Consider the following 21657-nt stretch of genomic DNA (forward strand, 5'->3'; position numbering starts at 1 on the left):
ACAAAATCACCTTTACCTGAAGATCTAAGGGAACGAGTAGGATGATAGGCTAGAATGAGTTCTTGTAGATATTTAGGGGCTGTGACTTGTTTACTCTTAAATACATAGCAGAGAGCCTTAAACTTGATTCGGCTGGCAATCCTAAGCCAGTGGAGATCATAAAGTGATTGAGAAATGGAGGTTCTCCGCGGAACATGACATAAAAGTCATGCAGCCGCATTCTGCACAACCTGAAGTTTTTTTAAGGTTCCTAGATCAGCTCACAAATAAAGAACATTGCCATAGTCCAGGTGAGAAACAACTAACGCCTGGACCACGGTCTTTTGAGTAGTAGCAGGGAGCATCCAGAGAATTTTGTGGAGCCATCTTAAAATGATAAAGCAGACAAAAGCCACCCTCACCACCTGCTGCCGCATAGAGAGATTCTCATCAATGAGAAATCCGAGGTTGCGCACCTGGGCAACAGGTTTGGGGATAGAACCCATTTCTTTAGGCCAATGTTGCGGGCCCCATGGGTTTCTCTCTTTGCCCAAGATGACAACCTCGTTCTTGTCTCCATTAAGTTTTAGAAAGCTACTTCGCATCCACTCAGAAACCTTAATTGCCTTAAACCCGTTATAGCCTATATTTGCATATTGTGCGTATACTTACTAACAAACTATAGTTCCTATATAATTGAAGGAAAGCTGTGGCAATGGGCAGTAATTCCCACAACTGGTTAATTAACTATTCAGTTCAACAGTTTGAGTTGAAAAAGGGTGATAGACGCTTGCTTTCACAAACTTCAGCTGCCATGCACCAAGAAAAGATTACAAAAATGTAAATGCCACTGAACAGCGAGAACACTGGAGAGCAAGGGGTGGGGCAACATAGGAACTGGGAGAGAGGATGTGATAAAATAACAAATTAAAGAAAAATAAATTCATACAATGTAAAGGATGGTAAAGAAGCTATGCTCCAGAGAGGGTTTGAAGGGACATGAAAATCGATTTAATAAGCGAGCGAGACGGACAAGAGAGCCAACCACTGTAAGTATTGGTACTGTCCACAAGAGGCTACACATGTCTGTAGTAGAGATCTAAAAAGGAGTGCTTTACCAATTAGTTGTTGTTAGACCAGGCATCTTTGGTGTGGTTTCCCCTGTCTTTTTGGCCACTACCTCCTGTATTTTTGATGCTGTGCTGGATTTCGTTTTTGCTGGTTTAGATGCTTTGGACACTCTGCCACTGCTGATCAGTGTCAGAGTGTAAGTGCTCCCTGTGTAAATGGTAATGATGATTGGATATACATGATTAGCATATTTGTATAACCAAGAAGTCCCTAGTAAAGTGCACTGAGTGTGCCAGGGCTGGTGATGACACATGCTACTAGTGGGCCTGCAGCACTGATTGTGCCACCCACATGAGTAGCCCCAAAATGGTGTCTCAGGCCTGCCACCACAGTGCTTGTGTGCAGTCTGTGAACTGCCATGTCCTCCTGGTCAGTGTCCCCACTGACCAGGCCTAACCCTTCCCTTTTTGTGCAAATTGGTCAACCCTATGGAAGGTCCAAGGTACCCCCCTGGACAGGGTGCAGTGTATGTGAAAAGTAGAGCATGTACTGGTGCAGGTGACATGCTCTGGTAGTGAATTACAGCCATTTTCGTTTTTCACTATTGTAAGGTTATCTTGCGCCATAGGCTAACATGGGGGAGGCTGGCTACAGTGGCTACCAGCAGATCTTCCCATAGGAACAAGATAGGACATAAAAGTCTGGTATCCCTGAACTCAGAATTTAATAACACATCTTTTAGGAAAGGTTGTTTTTAAATCCTGTGTTTGAGAACTGCACTTTTAGAAAGTTGCTGTTTTCTTGTCTGACCTTTCTGTGTGCCTTGGCCTGTTTGGGATTTGACTGTCTGGTTTGAGAGTGACAGGGGCTGGGAATTCCGCATGAGGCTGGCTGAGTCAGCCCTAGGCTGAATGACAGCATTTGCAACTTGAGTGGTGGGAGGAGCTGGCACCTGGGCCTGAATAGGGCTGTGCCTGCCTTTCACAATGCTGGCTCCACCTCCTGCTGGGCGGCTGACGACTCTGCCCCTCACTCGGAAAGGAGAAGCCAGGAAAACAAAGTGCTCAAAAAACACCCAGAACTGGTTCAGACCAGGCTCAGGGTCCACTTGCATAAAGAGAACAAAGACTTTTAGGGGTATAAGTACATGACCCCTGACAACAGAAAATTAGATCATCCTGGAATTAAGAAGGAACCTCTACCAAGGAGAAAGCTGAAACTGAAGAAGGAAGATTGTCCAGCTGTTGCTCTGCTGGATTGCCCTGCTGTTGCTTTGCTGCCGAGGGGAAGTACTTTGCTTTGTGCTGTGTCCCCTTGCTTGTAGGAATCTCCAAGGGCCTGAGAAGAGATGGCTCCCTGTTTTGAAGTCCAAGGAACAAAAGGACTTCACCCCCAGCTTCCCCTGAGCTATACTGAGAGAGTTCTGTCCTTCCTGGAGTGTGAGGCCCATGTGTGGTGCCTCTGGAAGTTGTACATGTGCTGGGAAGCTGGAAACTAAGCTTTAAAGACTTTGCTACATAAAAGTTGTCACATCGCTCGCTGCGGAGCGCAACCCCGACAGAGCGAGGAAATTCCCGCCGCTAGGAAGGCTGAGATCGTCGCAGCGCCTGTTGCCGCTGTCAGAGCAGTCACATTCTTTGTTAGCGGGACGCACCCGATCGGTGCGGGAAGTCTAACATCGCTGCGAGTGTCGTCGCAGAGCCTGTCGTCGCCGGGTGAGATCGCCGCCCCGCCTGCTTGCAGACCGCAACACGTCGCTGCGAGTGTCATCGCCTAAGCCATGGCATTGAGGAGCTGCGAGAGAGAAGATCACCGCTGCTCCACGTATCGTCGCCCCGGAGATCGTCGCCCCGGAGATCGTCGCAACTCCAAAGATCATCGCATCGTGCTTTTGCGAGAACAAACTTCCTATGGAACCTACGCACCGGAATCCATACAAGTAGCCTTCCTCCATATACAGATCAGATTCGTCGCAACACGCCCACTGCTGCAGCCGGGCTGTCGCAAACGCCTCCCTGGGGTCTCAGGAGCAACGCATCACTTGTTTTCCACCGCACCAGCTTCTGCTTTTGGAACTTTGTCTCCTTTAAAGGTACTGTTGGATCAGTTTAGAATAAATACCTTTATTTTTATAAACTGTTGTGGAGTCAGTTTGTGGTGTTTTCACTGTGTTACTGTGAGTGTTGGTACAAATACTTTACACATTGCCTTCTGATTGGCCTTGACTGCTCGTGCCAAGTTACCTAGAGGGTGAGCAGGGCCTTGACTGCTCGTGCCAAGCTACCTAGAGGGTGAGCAGGGATTATCTCAGTGGGTTTCCTCCTTACCCTGACTAGAAGCAAGGGTCCCTATTTGGACAGTGGTACCTACCGCTGCCAACTAGACTCCCCCAGTTCTAACAGTTGTGATGATGGAGGATTACTGAAGGCCTCTTCTAGATCTGGGATACTTCTCATCCAAGAAATTGCCTGTGGGCAACCTAGTTCACCTAAACATATACACTTATCCACATAATCATACACGTAATCATATCACCAGAACATAACACCAACACCATCAAAGGCCAAGTGCTGAAAAAATACAGAATTTTTTAAAAATAAAACATAAAAAAAGGTTAAAAAGCATTCTTCAGCAAATATATGCAAATAAAATTTAAAAACAAATACTGGGAAAACCTGCAATAAAAATTGTTTCTAATCGACTAAACAGGCAGATACATTTGAACAGATTCATTTTTCTGACATTTGATTTTTGTATAATAAATGTATTCCTGTTCTTGGGATGTCAAACTGTTTTGTCGTTCCCTCAAAAGATGAACTCTTCGTTCATCTTTTAAAGGGCCACCGCCTCCTTAGCCAGGATTCTTCCTGAGTACAGAGGCGGCGTCACCCTGTACGTGATTTCTAAGCATGTACAAGACTGCTAGAATGAGAGTACATCTTTTGAGGGAACGACAAAACAGTTTGACATCCCAAGAACAGGAATACAGAAAGGGGCGTATGATAGAGTTGGTTTATTGACCTTATAGATATATATATATGTGTGTGTGTAGATAGATAGATGGATAGATAGATAGATCGCTCCAATCACCAACTATTATCTGTCGAACAAAAGCAGCAGTTATCGGAGAAAATTCCACCACTATAATAAGGGTTTTTGATTGAGAGTGAGGTTCATCAACCCCTCCATATGTGACTGCAAGGGGATACCCGTAGTTCATTCTGTACAGATACCTTTGTATCAGAACAAATTCTGATTGTGGTTTAGGAGAAATTGTCCTTTGTCCTGAAGAAGGTAGTGTTTAAGCAGTTATACCACCGAAACGCGTTGACACCCATTGTTAATAGGCATACTGTAGACTTCGAGAGACATTTGTTATTATTTGTTACATTTATTATACAAAATGCAAATGTCCGAAAAATGAATTTGGTCTAATGTATCTGCCTGTTTAGCCGATTAGAAACTAATTTTCTTGTAGGTTCTCCCAGTATTGTATTTATTTGTTTTGGTTGTTAAAAAAACTATTCGCATATATTTACTGAACAATGCTTTTTAACCTTTTTTAATGTTTTATTAATAAATAATTCTGTATTTTTTTCAGCACTTTGCCTTTGATGGTGTTGCTGTTATGTTCTGGTGATATGATTACGTGTATGATTATGTGGATAGTATATATGTCTAGGTGAACTAGGTTGCCCAAAGGGGATTTCTTTTTGACTAAGGTCTATCTGGTGTCCTACTTCTTTGGCGATAAAGGGGGCCCCACTCATTCTGTGTGAGATGTAATTCAATATAAAATCTGCTACTGAATAAAGTTGTCCCTCAAACTCGACATAGTGCAGAACTTTGTGCATGCAGAACTTTGTGCTCAGCCCTGAGTTTGTATTGACAATAGTCAGTTCAGCCTCACTCTCTTTAGACTATATAACACCAAGTTCACATGATTAGGTTGGTATTGAATCTGGCACTTGTGTTCGCTGACTGAATCAGTCACCTGCTAGTTGAGTTGTTCACAAATTTCAAACACTTGAATCAATTAACCTTCAACTCCAATATACACGTAATGAAAAAACAAAGTAAAAACGATTCTCTAGAATGAATCCTATAGCAACCTGTTTTGCAACTACCCTAAGTCAAGCACACTTTTACTTTAGCCACACGGACAAGCACAACATATTTACCTGTAGTACACACATGCCATACGTATTTCCAAGTATTTTGTGGGTCTCATTGTAATAGCAGTAGCGGATATTTGTTGCAGCGACAAAGAGTTCAAATGGATCATCATCCTTTATATTGAAACTTCCAGTTTTAATTTTTTTTTGCAGTTTCCGCATTCTTTTCTTGCGGTGGCTGTGGAAAAATAAATTTGATAAATGGTAAACATTGTGCCCAAAAAGAATTAGCTACTTCAATAGAAATTTAATTATTACACATTGTTTTTCCACATTCTTAATATGCATTGTGCAGTGCGCACCCATAACTTGTAAACATCATAACTAATGGGTGAATACTTGTCGAGAGCACGTCACGGTCTTGGAGTGGCTTAAAAATCCGTGAGGAGCTATGCATATATCAATGTTAAGTTACCTAAATTACCTTTAATCCAAGGAGAGCGGTCATGACACTTTCAGAAGTAGCAATGTGTCAAGCTTTCTTAGCACTGCGTCTCTAGAGCAAAGGTTCTTAACCTTACACGCCCACTGAATCACTACTTGAAATCGGAGACCCTTACATAAGTAATTTGTAAGATTTCCACCTTAAAACAATACACAAAAAAGAGATATACGTGTACATCAAACAAATAAACAAATTACGAAATAGTAACTCAATTCCCAGATGAAAACAAACTTAGTCAGAAAGTTTAAGTGTTTGAAAATGTTAGTTGCATTTCTAAAAGACAAAGCAATATGCTGTTCACTGGTGTATCATTTGGTTTTCTTTTTGTTCCAATGCATGCTCTATTTTTGTGTGTGCATAAAAATCCTTCAACTGCAGCAATTTTTTGTTCTTTTACTGTACTCTACTAATCCAGCAAATCAAGACAAGAATACCAATTCATTTTTGGCACCCAATTTCAATTTCCTATAAAAAAAAATTACAGATCTGTTGCTGTTTTATGTATGTAAACTTTATTAATCTGCTATTGTTTAATTTTCTAAACAGCCGTAGACCCCTAAGTAGGGGTCTGCTGACCACAGGGTAAGGAACACTGCTCTAGATCAACACTGGCAGCTCCTAGCTCAAAGCAGTGATCTCCCATACAGCCTTGTGGCACTTGCAAGGACAGTACTTTGATAACGTCACTGACCCCACTCCTTAAGAGTGATCCCCTCTCACTTGCCCCAAATGATTATTATAACAAAAACGAAAATCATTAAATATCTGGAAATATCAGAGCATATAGTGCAAAAGATGCAAAGATTTTAGTGTTATATATGTGAGCTGCATTCTAGACTTTTTTTGTGGTCTACGATGCCCATATGTTAGAGGTACAAATGAGAGAAAATTATAAACTCAACAGGCCAAAATGATTGATCACATCCCATCTGCTGTCACATCTGATTCTCTAAGCAATCATAGCTCCCACCCTAAATTGTCTTCCTGTGCCCCATGGACTACTCTTCTTTTAATCAACTTCTTTAAATACTAAATCTGGATCCCCAAGAGACTCGTTACCTCAACAGGCTTTTGGGTGCCGGGTTCCATCCATTTTAGCAATGATAATGGATCTTTTAAATGCGTCTTTAAAGGACGGGATAATTCCACACAGATGGAAGCATGTGATGGTCCTCCCCCTCCTTAAGAAATCCAATTCTGTTCTCTCTATCTTGGCTAACTTCCAACCCCTATCACTGCTCCCCATTTTTGCGAATATTTTGGAGAAACATGTAAATGGCCAGCTGACCTTTTTTGTGAAACCCAGAAATTTCTTCACACCTCCCATTCAGGTTTTAGAGCTGGTTTCTCAATAGTAACCACTCTGCTGGGGGTGATTGAAATGCTAAGGCATCGTTTTAACGTAGGCGAAACGGCAGCACTTATTTTGTTAGAACTCAGTGCCGCTTTCGATACTATATCCCATCCCATCTTGGAGAAAGCCTAACAGCCGTTAGGCTTGGAGGGAATGGCGTTAGAATGGTTTAGCTCATTTCTAAGGGCACGGACCTTCCAAGTCTCTACAGCCATGCCCTGTTCGAATTCCTATTCTGCCGCTTATGGTGTTCCTCAGGGCTCAGTGCTGAGTTTGCTGCCACTTAATATATACATCCCCCCCACTGGCAGAGGTGGTTGAAAAAGCAGGACTGTCTGTTTTCCTGTGTTGACGACACACAGATGTTCTTCTCGCTCTCTTCTTCTCAAGGACACACACCCTCAGATCTTAACCTAGGACTGTGTAAAGTGGAGTGGTGGATGCAAAATAAACTGCTCAATTAAATAGAGAAAAGACAGAAGCTTTGATCCTGGGCAAAAGACATGACTTTTGGGGCCCTCATCATTGGCCCCTTGAATTAGGTCCTCTTCCCTGGTCATTGAACAGTGTTTGGAACTTGGGCTTCATAATTGATAAACATCTGTCAATGAAACAGCAAGCGACTAAGATTTCTTGTACCTGCTTTGCAGTTTTGTGCTGGCTAACGAAGATTTTACGTATGATTTCTCTCCCAGTCCAGAGAACTGTGGTCCTGGTTCACGTTATTTCAAGACTGGACTATGGTAATGCCCTCTACCTGGGAGCAGAAAAGTCAACCATCCAGAGACTACAATGAGTACAGAATGCAGCTGCAAGACTATTGTTCCGACTGCCTACGTTTTCTTCTGTGTTACGGTGTCTTCATGAATTACACTGGTTAACGGTGTCAAAGCGGTTAAAATTTAAAGCGCTGTGTTATACGTTTAAAATTAAATCAGGTTTGACCCCAAAATACCTACAAGATTTGATATATGATATGATATGATAGGCATTTGTATAGCGCGCTACCACTCCAAGGAGCATCTTGGTGCTTAGATTCATATGCTAAAAGATGGTAGTAGTTGTTGTACTCAGTCATCAGGTAAAGATTTTAAACAAGTGTTTTACAGACTGAGTCCGCCAGGCTATAAATCCATGTTTTAAGGGATTTCCTAAACTCCTGTTCAGAAGTGGTTGCACGAAGTTGATGGGGTAGTTTGTTCCACGCCCTAGCCCCCATTACTGCCAAGGATTTTCCTCCTTTTGTTGCTAATCTGAATTTTGGGACAATCATCAGATTGGCTGTTGCGGATCTAAGTGCTCGAGTGGGAAGGTATCGGTTAAAATTTTTATACAGGTAGCGTGGGCCATGCTTGTGGAAGGCGTTAGGACCTTAAACAAGATGCGTTTCTGAATAGGAAGCCAATGGAGCGTATCCAACGCAGCAGAGGCCGAAGATTTTCTTGGCCATCTCAGTACCAGTCTTGCTGCCGCGTGCTGGACCATCTGCAGTCTATGCAGGGCAGATTTATTTGCCCCTGCATATAGGCTATTGCAATAATCCAGTCTGGATGTGATCAGTGCCACTGCGACAGTGCGTCTGGCTGATAAGGGCAGGAGATCAAAACATTTCCTAAGGCCCTTAATGATGTTAAAGCATGAGTCAGCAACTTCCCTTGCCTGCTCTTTAGAGGGTCTCATCAAATTTTATTCCTAGATTTCGCGCTGCCACGATGGTATTAGGCGGGGCTTCTGCCTCTTTTGGCCAACACGTACGAGGGTAAAAGAGATTGTTTTGACCAAATGGCAAGATTTCCGTTTTGGCAGTATTACATTTAAGAAGATTTTGATGAAGCAGCATTGCCTGCTCTGTCCCTCGTGCTCTACTCAGCAAACTCCCTTTGTTGTTCCCAAAATCAGACAGGCCCACATGAGAGACGGTCACTAGCCTATTTGGGACTGACATTATGGACCGCCTTACCAGCTATTTTGTGAGCTGACACCTTTCTACGCCTTTCACAAGGGCCTGAAAACCTGGCTGGACTTAAATTAGTCTTATTTATAATCTTAATCGCTGGCCTACCTTACTCGGCGCCGGGAAACCCTTCGGGATAGCTGTGGACCCTATAAATTCGAAATAAATAAATATAATAAATAACTATATGCAACAAGAAGCAACGCCTGACTTATTTCTCCTCTTCTAGCTTAGTTGGTGCGATGGACTACAGTTCACAAGCCGAGTACATAGGTCAAGCTCTGGAAGGATACGCCTTACCATTTAGAGTTACAATTCAAACTAATAATTTGTGATGAGAATATATGTAAACTATCTGATCAGTGTCTGCTGCGCTTCCGCGCCATCGGCCCGTTTTCACTGGGGCTAGAGGCAAGTTTTTCGTAGCTAGACCATCTCCTCACCCAAAATGGCGGCGGAGCACGGCACACAGGAAGTGAGTATCTGCAGTCACGCCTCCCTCAACTCAAACAACCCGCTAATGGCTGGGATGGACCGGGGAGGGACTGTCGAAATCTGGCCCCCATAAATGATCTATGAACCGTAAATCTAAGACTAGACCATGGTATAGAGACGAGCTGGCCGATATACGCAAGGTCTGCAAAAGGCTGGAGCAATCATGGAGGAGGGACTTCAACCCCGTCTCAATGGATATCTATTGCAATTCTCGATACTCTCTAGCCTTAAATCTCAGCAGGCCGCTGCAGGGCCGACCATCAAGATCAACGAGCAGTGTGAGGACCGTGCCACCTTCTTTGTTAGGAAGGTGGACAACAACTATAGGTCCTTTCCGGCTGCATCTATCAACCCGCAAGTAGCACGGTGCTGTCAAAGGGATAATACCTTGGATGCCTTTCCTCCAATCCCTGCAGACCAACTCAAGTTCTGCGCTGGAAAATTCAATCAGGTTCCCCTGCAGACCCTCTTAAACCAGACCAACTTAGGAAAATGCTTCCTGCAGACATATCTTCCCTGGGGCAGGTGATAAACATGTCCCTTGCCACGGCAACAGTGCCCAGGGCATGGAAACCGGCCAAGGTGATACCCCTGCTCAAAAAACCATCTCTGGACACGGCCAAACCAGAAAACTACCGCACCTATTTCCCTACTTCCTTGGGCGGCAAAGATCACGGAGCACCGCGATTCACTCGCCCTACTTGCTGTTTGACCAGCGATTCAGTCCTGCCACTGAGTCGATCACTTCTGGATCGGTTCCTTGACCCGCCGGCATCATCCCTATTGGCTTGGTCCTCGGATCTTACGAGACCGGGATCTTCAGACCTACATAGATATTCATTGCTGACGTAAAAATGACTTTACGCCTAAGCTGAAACCCTTGACCACAACAACGAGGCACCCTCGGGGTTCCGGGCAGAACACAGGAGCTCGACTATTACTGCTGATCATTCACCTATCCGGCACTGCACTTTACCCATCTAGTCCTGAAGATGATCCTAAACTGCGCGGATCGAAACGCCGTCGACTTTTCAGCCAGATTTTAGGCGCTTCCTGCATTGCGGTTTTCTGTGAAAATGACAAACAAAATCAATTGTTGAAAGTGTTTAGAAACCTCTATGTTCGAAGTCACTGTAAATATTTTTGCACAGAACACTTTGCGCCGTCCACGCTGATCCCTCTGTCACTTGCGTCGCCGTAGTGCCACTCACCTCCCACTCGTGCACCTTGTACAAACTTGGGTTGTAAAAGAATTTCTGTATCTACAATTGCAGTGCTGATATTAACTGTAATTTTATCTGTCCAATCTTTAAAATGTTGAGTAAACTGATCCTTACGCAGTAGGGCAGCTCGCCTTTGGTACTCACTCACTGTTCATATCCAGGGCCTCAACAACTACCTAGAATTCAGGAAGGCCATTAAAACACACCCAGTTACCTACTCGCGTATCGATCACATCTTTACCTCTCTTGACCTGACCCGGGACACGCTGAAGGTTGCCATCTCGGATATCTCGCTCTCGGACCATGCACATGTGGAACTAATGCTACAGGATCCGTTAGCGCACACCCCCCGGGAGCGACGATGGACCCTCCCACCGAGCGTCCTTCGGGACCCGGAGGATGTTAACAGCATCCGGGAAGCCATAGACTCGTACTTCGCCATTCACGACAACTCGGAAACGTCGTTCCCGGTAGTGTGGGATGCCTTTAAGGCCACCATACGGGGTCACATTACCTCCCTGGCGATAGCGAGGAGACGGGCGGCCTATAAGCTGGAGACTGACCTAGCGGGTGAGATCAAACAGGCGGAGGCGCAGGACAGAGACCGGCCTTCCCTGGCATCCAGGAGAACGTTAGCTAACCTTAGGGGACAGCTTCGACTCCTGCGCACCAACAAGGCGGAACACTCTCTACTAGCATTAAAACAAAAATACTATGAGGGAGGAGATAAGGTGGGGCGCCTGCTGGCAGGAAGGCTGAGGGCGAGAGCAGCCAGAGCTCCTATTGCTAATATACAACGTCAGGACGGCTCTAGAGCCGTCACGGAAAGAGCCAAACAGGACGCCTTTGTGGCCTACTATACCTCCCTGTACGCGGGGGAAGCTACATCAGTGGAAGCACGAGCGGCCGTCCTCGCTGACTATGAGGGCAGTCCGTTACCGCCGGCATGTGCGACAGAGCTGGAAGAGCCCATACTGGAAGATGAGGTCTCTGCAGCTATTAAAGATCTCCCCACGGGGAAAACTCCTGGGCCAGATGGCTTGCCACTGACCTTTTACCGAATCTTTCAGACTCAACTTCGTCCCTACCTACTGAGGCTGTACCACTCTTTTTCGGACGCATCTGGCCCGTCCCCTGATATGGGAATGGCGGAGATTGCATGGATACCGAAACCAGGGAAGAATCCTGCGCTATGTGCCTCCTACCGCCCTATCGCCCTCCTGAACACCGACCTAAAGATCTATACCAAGATACTGGCTAAACGACTCGACCCATACATGCCAGGGTTGGTGAACCCGGACCAGGTGGGGTTCATCCGGGACCGGCAGGGGGCTGACAATGTACTCAGACTGGCGCATCTAGTAGGCAAGGTGAGGCATTGGGACATCCCGGCTTGTCTTCTCTCGCTTGACGCAGAGAAGGCCTTTGATCGGGTAGACTGGGCCTTCCTGAAAGAGGTACTCCAGAAGCTCGGTCTAGGTCCCAAAATGATAGCGAGTATCATGGCCCCCATACCTAGGGCCACAAGCCAGAATCAGAGTAAATGGCCAACTAACGCCGCCGCTAACGATACACAGAGGTACGAGACAGGGGTGCCCACTCTCGCCGCTCTTTTTCACCCTAGCAGTGGAACCACTTGCAGCAATGATAAGGCGCGATCCTAGAATACATGGCATAGCCCATGGGGGGAGAGACAATAAGGTGGCCCTATTCGCTGATGACCTGATCCTCACCCTCACGCGCCCTCGTGAATCCTTACCAGCGGTCCACGAGGTGCTCCGTCTATATGAACAGGCGTCGGGTCTTAAAATAAATCACACTGAATCTTGGGCGCTCAACCTCACTATACCTGCGGAGGAAATCCCAACCCTGAAGAAGGCTGTGCCCTACCAATGGGCAGAGAGTCACATCAAGTACTTGGGCCTTACCCTGACATCCCACTTAGACTCCTGGTCCTCGGTAAACTGGACGGAGTGCCGCAAAGCAGTGCTAGAGGACCTTCGGAAGTGGAAGCCTCTGATGATCTCATGGCTGGGGCGCCTTAACGCGGCTAAAATGTCGATCCTCCCTAGAATTCTATACGTATTCCAATGTCTGCCCACCCCTATTCCGCTCCACTGCATTTGAAGCCTTCAGCGCGAAATCACGTCCTTCATCTGGGGCGGGAAGCGCCCCCGGTTCTCGCAGAAGGTTCTTATGGAGCCACGGGATAGAGAAGGCCTGGCATGCCCAATTTGGTGCACTACTACTGGGCAGCGCACCTCCGCTTCGTGGTGGAGTGGGGCGCACGCGAAAGCGACAAACATTGGTTTATATGGATCGGACGGTCACAGGACGTACCATATGGGACCTACCCTGGCTCCTGCGGACGGCACGCTCCAGAAGTGCGTACATGGCAGTCCCCACAAAAACGGTCTTGGATATCTGGGATAGTGTAGCTGTGTCTAGGGGCTTCCCATCCCCCCACTCCCCGATAGCGGGGAACCCACAGTTCCCCCCGGCTTACCGGTCTCGGGCGTTCGAAAACTGGACGCAAGGGGACTGCAGAGTTATTGGAAACCTTTTCCTCGGGGGCTCGCCCAAAACTTGGAAGGACTGCAGGGAGGAATTTAGGGTACCGCTGACGGCTGGCTTACAGCACGCTCAGCTACGCCACTGGACTACGGGTGACGACATGTACCAAGCGGCCACTCGGGCCTACACGCCCTTTGAGAAGTTAGCGTGTTCCCTTTGGGGGCTGAAGAGGCTAATCTCGCAAATATACTACATACTGCAGCACCCTGCATCGACGCCTGCACACCCCTACCAGAGGCAATGGCAATTAGCGGCAGCCACAGACATTGACCTCTCCCAATGGAACAGACTATGGCGAGATATACCCAAGATATACCGCAGTGTCCCGCAGAGGGAAAACACCTATAAACTGCTCACTCAATGGTACTACACCCCACTGCGCCTTAGCAAGATGTTCCCCAATGCCTCGCCGATGTGCTGGAGATGTGGCTCTGCGACTGGTGACTTTGTGCATATATGGTGGACGTGTCCGACCCTGGCTGTTTTCTGGAAGGAGGTGCTTAGCCACATCAAAGGGGTACTGGGTTTTCCCCTGCCTGAGGCCGTGAGCACGGTTCTACTCTGCATTCGACCTACCACACTCAAGGCACTCACCCGCAGCGACTGGATCCTTGCGCTCCAAATGCTGGGTACAGCTAAAGAACTCATCGCCCTATACTGGAAGCGAACTGAGGCGCCGCCCATAGCTTCCTGGTTTGTGCGCCTTTGGCAGGTCCTAGCAATGGAACTACTCACGGCACGGTTGCAGGCGCGTGACACATGCTTCAAAGCGGTTTGGGAGCCCTTAGTGCGGCACCTCTGCTCCACAGAATATGCGCGCCATATGCCCCCTAGACTCCGCGCTCTACACCTCTTTGAGGACGCAATCGTCCCTGCGGACCCTGCCAGGCTAGACCCTTGAATGCCATACACACTACAGATGCTGCTGCTATCACACGCGCCCCCCTATGCCCTACACCCTGGCATGCCGCGCGTACCCACCACCCTCTCTCCCTTTCTTTGCCTACTTTCAGGCTCCCTTGTCTCACCTACTTCCTTTTTTCCTACTTGCCACTCTGGCCTTCGTCTCTCTGAGACAGTTGTGCCCTGTTGGGCTGTTTGAGACAGTTGGGCTAGTTGCCCGCCATATACCCTCATTGCAAAGCGGATATACGCTCGCTTGCGACAAGCCCCCGCGAAACTCATCCCTAAGCCACGCGGCCGGCCCTCCCTGGAGGGTTGTAGGCAAGGCGCTGTGTTAAAGATCCTCTACAGCCCAAGCTGGCGCAGAACCACAAGAGCTATCACATACGAGGCCGGACTCGACACGAGGTTGTAGGCTTAACGCTGTGTTTAAAATAAAAATAGATTTGAACTAAAACACACCCAGTTTCCTGCAGTGTAGCCCTGGCATCTGCTCCATCCAGACTAGTCAGTTGCTCTGCTGTGAACGCCGGGAAGCCCCTTTCCTGAGGCAGCTGTTGCGCTTTACAAGTTGTGGTAACATTAACATAATTTCTTGCACCAGTTTTGCCATTAAGAAAGAGGATCACGGGGGCGTGGTCAGCAGCCGAAGGGAATGGCCGCACACTAGAGTGGCTCCTAAGCCCTAGTCCAATATACGTTACTAATACGATAACATATGTCGCCCCAGAACCCACGAAACGTATTACCACAGCCCCGGGATAAATGGTAACTAAATCCGCCCACAATCTATTCGGATCGTGCTGTGGAGCTGTGCTGAAGGCCCGCGAGAAGCAAGATGGAGACGACATTACAGAGTAGTATTACGGAGGAACAGCAATTTGGCTGAAGCATGGGTCTGCCAGACTGAGCGGTACAGAGGCCCACGCCGGCTGACGACACCCATTGATTGACGAGTCATTGAAACTGCACCTGGGAGCTCGAGGCATAGGGGCAGTCCAAAGAGGTGGTGTAGCTGGATCCGTGAGCAGTGGATAAACGCTTCTGCACCCGGCCTGGGATTCATTGCCGAGGGAAATAGCCGGGATAAGCAGCGGAAGAGGGGAACGGCGTACGTGCCCAGTGTCGCTGGAGGAACGCAGCGAGGCCTGATGTGTGATAGACAGAGGAGGTGGGAGTGCTCCACTCCTCGGATCACATGGACTACATGCCCCAAGACGATAGTCAACTTCGGAGGACCCGGAGGGGGGCCACATTCAACTCATCATTGACTAAACGTGCGGTGGGGTAAATCAGCTCCCACATGCGCAGTGTCGCCCAGTGGTAGCGGAGTCACCGTGTTGTGGGGCAGAATACAAAGAGGGCCAACAACACCCCACGGGTTGCGATCTCCAACGGCCTGACCTGCACCTCAGTGGGAGGTAGATAGTAGAGTAGGGCTGGCCCCGGAGCCTGGATTCTAGGGACAGAGGAGGCAGTGGCTTGTCGCGGCCGGAACCCATCGAAGGGCAACAGTTGAGGCACCAATGTCAGCGCGATTTACACATAAGTGACTGAGTAGACGGGGAAAATAGCCCACGACTATAACGGCACACCAAGCCAAAGGTGCCCCCGCAGGTGAAAGCGCTGGGCCCCAGAAGCGGTGACCATTCGTCAGACCCCGGATACACAATCCTGGAGACAGGCATAGGTACTGGCTCACCGCGAACGGGGGTGGGGGGTGGGTGGGTGGGTGTTACTCTCCACCACCCTGGCGACTCTGTCGGGGTGTTGCTCGCCCCATGGTTGCCTAAGAAGAAATAAAGAGCAATAGAGTAGCACGAATCCCCGACAGCCTCGTCGTTTTGGGCAAAGAGTTGTCGGCGCTATAACCCACCAAATAGTGGCCAAGGCTGGTATTATATAACCCGACAGGCCGCTGTAGACAGGCAGCCCCAAAGCAGGCGACGAAGTACTGCGCTATATCACCCAAGTATAAACACCACCGAAATAACACAGATTCACTCGCAATTGCAGGCGGCAGGTGTGGCAAGTCGACACTACAAACAAAGCTGGACAAATATGCCTGGACCAAAAATGTAGAGGAACAAGATACACAAAGTAAGCGGACAGGAGTAGCCACAACCCCGCACTAGCCAGGCTGAGTTGACACGCCAAGACATTATGGCCGCCTTCAACAGCGTGTGATCCTACTTGACTTCAGACTCAACACAGTAAATATTGAAATCTCTCATGTGCGAGCAGACCTCAGAAAAATGGACACTAGAGTCAAAGAGGTCGAGGACGTCACCAAAACGATCTCCACCGACACCTAACTCAAGCAACAAGTGCAACAGCTAACTAAAAAAGATACATTTGAGGAGCAACTGGACGGCTATGAAGGTCATGTGCACTGCAATAACGTGCGCATCCTGGGGGTGCCAGAGGTGCAGAGGACCCAGCAACTGACTTTTTAGTCGAGGAGCTAGTCACTAAACACCTAAACCCAAAGGGCCTCTCGCAATATTTTTTAATTGAGCAAGCTCACCGTGTTCCTGGAGGGTGGCTAAACCAGGGGCCCCCTCCTTGACCAATAGTCGCTAGAGTTTTTAATTTCCGAGACCGGGATGCGATGCGCTGCGATCCACCAGTCAAACTTGAAAATAGTGTGGTCTCCTTTTTTCCCCAGACTTCACGATAAAAGTCCCAAAAAAAGACGCAGCTTCCTGGAAGTTAAAAAGTACTCGGGGACCGATACATTACGTATGCCATGATATTCCCTGCGAAACTGCACATTGAAGCAAACGGTAAAAACTGGTTCTTCTCAACGCCAGTAAAGGCATGGGACTGGCTGGAGGGGTGGACACAAGTGTGAAACTCCCGTAAAGAAAGAATCGAACCGGACCATCCCATGAAGCAGCAGACGTCACGGGTCGCGAAGCCGCTGATACGGGACCCGGGTGCTAGACAAAGATGTTCACCTGGCGTTCGTGGAGGTCTACTGTGGAAGATACATTACCTGACTCTTACTCATGCTCCCTCATAAACTAACAGCACGGAGTGAGTAAATATATGCCACTGTATAAAGAATGTGTCTTGCACTTTGGGGCTGTGGTCCGAATCGCACCACTAATAGCCCTGAATTGTTTGGGGAAGGGCAGGGGAGGGCTATGCTGAACCACGGGCACCATTCATTGTTAAAAGGGGGTGGGGCAACAGGCACTCTGTCTTGTTGGGGAAGTGGATAGTACGAAGTCCACTGACAGGGCTGCAGGGAGGGCGGGGGTTAGTTAAGGGTGGTAAGTTAAGGGTGGGGAGGGTTTGTTTTATTCACAACAGGTCATTACACAATCCTTCCAGGATTCACTAAAATCTTGCAGGGACTGCACAGTACACGTGCCTACATCACTACCAAGGGTCAGACAATGGACATACCAAACAACTGCATATGGGATCGCCGGCAGAGCCTTCCTCTGCAGCAGGACGCCGTAAATCATTTTTCACGTCTTACACACACCATACACAAGGACTTTAAAACATTTTGAAACATCTTTAAAAATCATCACATGGAATGTAAATGAACTTGGCGGCCAACTGAAAAGGGGATTGTGCTACAATATCTTAATAGACAGGCCCCTGTGATAGTCTTACTACAAGAGACATACTTGGAGGGCGATAATTGTAAAGCATTGAATAGAATGGGATATAAGCTAGCAGTGCACGCCGGATTCACTTCTGGCTCAAGAGGCACGGGCATCCTAATTCGTAAGAATCAGGCAATAAATATACAACGAACATGGGCTGACCCCCTGGTACATTTTGCGGTTCTAGAGGCCAGCTGGGAGGGACGAGCGGTCAACGTCATGTCGGTCTATGCCCCACTTCCGCTCTGCAGATAAGTCCAAGCGGACTAGGGGAAGATCAATATTGAATTGCCAGTCGGAACATTAATCCTAGGGGGAGATCTTAATATGACACTAGATGACAGTATGCATCGACTGCCGGCACAATAATTAATTAGAGCCACTTCACCCCACCAGAATTTCTCAACGCCATGGGTATGACGGATATATGGCTACATTTTAATCCATGCACGCCTCGATTCACATATTTCTTGTACGCTCACAATAGCCTCTCATGAATGGACTATCTTTTAATGCACTCTGCAAACATAGGCCATTTTAGGGAACCACGTAGTCTCCCGCATGGCATATCGGACTATTATCCAGTCTGGGCTATAGTCACTCTTAATCACTATCACCACAGAACTACAATAACACTGAACCTCAGGGTTCTTAAAATCCTGGACATAAAAGAGAACCTAATACAACAATCGTAAAACTATTTTTAGGAAAACGCGGGCTCAATAGACTCCGCGCAAATATTATGGGATGCCACTAAAAAAGTATTGAAGGCCTTGGCATTAGCACTAAAGATCGGACATGTCAGGAACCAGGAGATAAATTAGAACATCTTGAGATGGTGCTTCATAATAGCGAAGCATGGTATACACAGGCCCCAAACGCAGTAAATAAACATAAATTAAATATTAACCAACTTGAATATAAGGCCTTGGCACAAGAAATGGCCATGGCAAAACACATGGCCACCCAACACAAAATATATGAGCTGGAGGATAGGGTAGGCAGACTACTTGCCTGGCTTGAAAAAAAGGAGCAAGACGAGCGCGGGGTCCCCCGGTAATGCATAAATTACACCCACTTTCTCTCAGACCCGCAAGAGATTGTAGATGCTTTTGCCGGCCGTTATGAGCAGAACTACACCTCGAAAGTCACCGCTATAGCAGAAGACTTGTGTCAATCACTGACAGGTATATCTCTGCTAACCTGTCCCCCAGCGATAGACTCACTGGAAGGAGACATCACCAATGAGGAAAGTTGCTCAGCAATTAGTAACATACAATGAGGGAAGGCTATGGAACCCAACTGTCTCACACTATACAATTGGTATGATAACATGGTCTACAACAGTAACTGAGTACATAAATATAGGTGCTTTGTTGGATTAATTCTTTTAAAAATAAAGAATTACATTTTGTTGCAGAGGATGGACACTCATGTAATCGTTTCTCCTGACACTGTCCATGACCAATTAGTAAATTAAATTAGTAGCAACTCAGGCTGCACCATACATACGAGAAATTTAGCTTGAGAGTAACGGAGGACCGGAGAATGGCCTTGAATGTAGACATACACGAGTAGGGCAGGCCTGCTTATCGGTGCAGGTCCTACCGATTGATCTCTTCAATAAATGCGGATGCTAAAATCCTAGCAAAAATACTAGCCTCCCGAACGGCCCCTATCATCCCCTTGTTAGTGCACGCCGACCAATCTGGCTTTATGCCTGGCCGAAACACGTCTTTAAACACCCGCCGACTCCAGAACGTATTTTGGCAGAAACATATAATTGCAGAGGATGCCGTAATACTTTTCTTAGACGCCAAAATGGCGTCGGATACAATTGAATGGCCATATCTTTTCGAGGTGCTGCTGCAATTGGGTGTCGGCCTGAAATTCATTGGATGGGTTAAACTTCTATACACAGACCTAAGAGGCCAAAGCAAGGTAAATAACCGCACATCAAGAATATTCCCACTGAGGAAGGGTACTAGACAGGGGTGCACCCTGAAGCTATTGATTTTCTTGGTGATGCTTGAACCTCTGGCGACATGGATCAGGGGAGACCAACTGCTTAGAGGACTGAAATGGGCAGAGGAACAGTATATCCCTCTATGCTGATGATATCTTGCTTTATCTCGCATCACCCGCAAAATCGATACAAAGAAGTCTCAACAACTTTACAAACTTTGGCAAATATTCTGGATACGCTAATAAATGATCCAAATCAGTGGTCTATATAATCCATGGGTTGTACCCAAAACTCCTCCAGGGTTGTGAGGTTAAGGTCATAACCCGGGCCCAAATCTCTTCTATATTAAAAATGTTAAGGCTCCCCTGAACAGATTGCGAAATGACATGAATAAAAACCCTAGACATTGCCCCTTTCTCTACTGGGCCGAGCAGCCCTCTACAAAATACTGGCTCTCCCCCGCTTTTTAGGTCTCGCCTGGAAATCGCATCCGAAGGATGCGTCCAGGCTGGAGACTTATAGCGAGCTGACACGGGGGAATGACGGACAAAAAACTGTCACGCGCTTCTCCCCGGCTGGATTCAGCTGCTTGCACGCGCACCAACATTCACGCATGCGCACATCACAGGCATACGCATACACAGCACTCACGCATGCGCACATACACAGGCACACCCCCCGTCGCCGCCGCCGCACCTACACGCATACACAGAGACCCCTCCACACACACCAGCCCCTCTCCTCCCGGCTCCACTCACCGGTGTCTGGCGGGCGCTCCCCGGGTCTCCAGGCTCCTTCCCTTCCTCCGCAGCTGCAGGCTCTCCCCACATCACGGGGGCCCGCTGCTAGACAGAAGGCTTCTCTGTGGCCGGGCGGTGGTAGCGCTCGGCGGGGCTCTCTCTCCACATGGGAGCCCCGCCTCCTCAGTGCGCCCGCTTCGCCCCGCGGGTCTTCACCCGGTCCCCCATCTCGGGACCAGGACTTAAAGGGAAACAGTATCCAGGGCTCCTTCCTGGTCACGGGAGCCCCGGGGCCGCAATGCTCACGCCACTTCCTGCTGCCGGCTCCTCTTCCTGCACGTCAGGTCCGGGCCAGCAGCCAATCAGAGCGCGGCCCGGGAATGACGTCACAGAGGTGTATCGCAGTACCGCCCCCGGCCTGCCTGACTTCTCAATTACTTTATTCAGGTTATTTTTTTATTTTAACTAACTTTGGCCAAAGCTCTTGTCAGTGTAGGCGCCCACGCCTGCTGACTTTCACCTTCTGAATAGTTAAGGTTCCGCCCGACCACTGGCGAAGCTAGGGGGGGGGCGGGTGGGGCGGTCCGCCCCAGGCGGCAGAATTTTGGGGGCGGTGGCATTTACAAGGTGCTCGGGGGCGCGGCGGCCTTTATAATTTAGTTCAGGACACGCAAATTCTATAATAAAATGAATTATAAAGGCCGCCGTCAGTGCCGCGCGGCCCCCGTGTGAAGAGCAAGTGCTGCGTGCGGCGATTACAATTAAAGGCTGGCGCCGCGAGGTGGCGTCACATCCTGCTGCCAACCGCGGGGAGTTTGTTTTGGAAGGAAGCAGCATGGGACTGTTTATCGCCGGAGCCAGCGCTGTAATTATGGCGCTGAGCGCTTCTGCTTGTCCGGCTGGGGCCGTCAAAAATTGCTCCATGGAATTGTTATTATAGGCTGAGTGTGCCTCTAACTCTGATACAGTGAGCCGGCTCCGTGTACCGTCAGGGTTCAGCAACTCATCTGCTGAGTGCGGACTCAGAACCCTGCAGCTGGGATCCTCATGGAGGAGTCCGGCCTCTGCTAGCTCTCTTCTCTGTGAAAGAACTACGGGAGAATCAGCCGAGTCATCCCTGCCTATAGGAAGTGCAAGGTACGGGGCAGGAGAGAC

The 21657-nt window shown here is 48.1% G+C and overlaps 1 protein-coding gene across 2 annotated transcripts in view; it reads right to left on the reverse strand.

Moving 5' to 3' along the window:
• Positions 1-21657, reverse strand: part of NAT10 (N-acetyltransferase 10) — a 150000-nt gene that overhangs the window by 99648 nt on the left and 28695 nt on the right. For both annotated transcript variants that reach the window (XM_078684254.1, XM_078684253.1), the window contains one exon: positions 5232-5403. In XM_078684254.1, coding sequence (XP_078540380.1) covers positions 5232-5403 — 172 coding nt within the window. The remainder of the gene's footprint in view (positions 1-5231; positions 5404-21657) is intronic.

This window comes from Lissotriton helveticus, chromosome 3_2, assembly GCF_964261635.1.
Source record: "Lissotriton helveticus chromosome 3_2, aLisHel1.1, whole genome shotgun sequence".
Lineage (NCBI taxonomy): Eukaryota > Metazoa > Chordata > Amphibia > Caudata > Salamandridae > Lissotriton > Lissotriton helveticus.